Consider the following 1,025-nt stretch of genomic DNA (forward strand, 5'->3'; position numbering starts at 1 on the left):
CACATATATATATATATATATATATATATATATATATATATATATATAAACATGATATAAAACAATTTTGATGATGCATTTTCAACTAAAATCTAAAAATATATATATACAGAAAGCAGGTTGACAGTTACCATTGATTATGCTGAAGTAAAACTGAACATTTTCACCTTATGCTATATCAAATGCATAAAGAGAAATTCAATAAAAATTACTTCTTAAAATCTATGCGTGAACCTTGTGATGGACTGACCATCCATGCGGGGAGTTTCCCCACCTGTGGCTCAAGACTCTGGGTAAAGCCCCATGCAGCTCCTCACGACCCTAATAAGGACAAAGAGGATTTGAAACACAGAAAAACTCATCTGTTAGTGTTGGGTAAATATCTATATTAGCAGCACAAATTGGCATCAGCTATTTCATGTCATTTATACACAAAAGAGACCGAAACAGAAACTCTTTAGTGTATGTTGAAAAGAGACACACTCCACTGCAAAGCACAGATTGTTGTTGTTTTAATCAGACACTTTCACATATCTGGAATACAGTGGCTTTAGTAAACAGTAACAACAAAAACTTCTAGTCGTTTTAGAAGTTGTAGTGTTATGAACAATGTGAGCAACAGCTTGCAATGAAACTCAGGCTAGAGCTTAAGATGCTGGAATGTTACGTGGTTCAGATCAGGATCACGGACAGATATTCAGACTGTGAGCTGTGCCGCCTCTTTCACTAAGGACTTCAGGGCACCGATGTCCCCCAGCAGTGAAGATATGCCCATGCAGTACCACTGCTCACCACTGCCGGCAGTAGAAGCACTGAAGGACTGCAGCTCCACACCTGCAGCTGCCAAAACCCCTGACAAAGACAGGAAAGCATCAATAAACTAAGCTTTTTCTGAGCCCTATTTTCTCACACAGACTTTAAAGAGTCATTCGTCACCCTCATGCCATTCCAAACCCATATGTGACCCTAGACCACAAAACCAGTCATAAGGGTCAATTTTTTGAAATTGAGATTTATACATCATC

At 38.3% G+C, this 1,025-nt stretch overlaps 2 protein-coding genes across 2 annotated transcripts in view; both read right to left on the reverse strand.

Moving 5' to 3' along the window:
- LOC107656516 (kelch-like protein 23) overlaps positions 1-445 on the reverse strand; it is a 4,871-nt gene extending 4,426 nt beyond the window's left edge. The window contains 1 exon segment of the mRNA XM_074186891.1: positions 251-445. Coding sequence (XP_074042992.1) covers positions 251-257 — 7 coding nt within the window. The 5' untranslated portion in view covers positions 258-445.
- Positions 446-564: 119 nt separating this feature from the next.
- The window catches only part of phgdh (phosphoglycerate dehydrogenase), a 12,023-nt gene continuing 11,562 nt past the window's right edge, over positions 565-1,025 (reverse strand). Inside the window, exon 12 of the mRNA XM_016444412.1 lies at positions 565-852. Within this exon, the coding sequence (XP_016299898.1) occupies positions 698-852 (155 nt within the window). The 3' untranslated portion in view covers positions 565-697. The remainder of the gene's footprint in view (positions 853-1,025) is intronic.

Source organism: Sinocyclocheilus anshuiensis, unplaced genomic scaffold, assembly GCF_001515605.1.
Source record: "Sinocyclocheilus anshuiensis isolate Anshui unplaced genomic scaffold, SAMN03320099.WGS_v1.1 scaffold1473, whole genome shotgun sequence".
In the NCBI taxonomy this organism is placed as follows: domain Eukaryota; kingdom Metazoa; phylum Chordata; class Actinopteri; order Cypriniformes; family Cyprinidae; genus Sinocyclocheilus; species Sinocyclocheilus anshuiensis.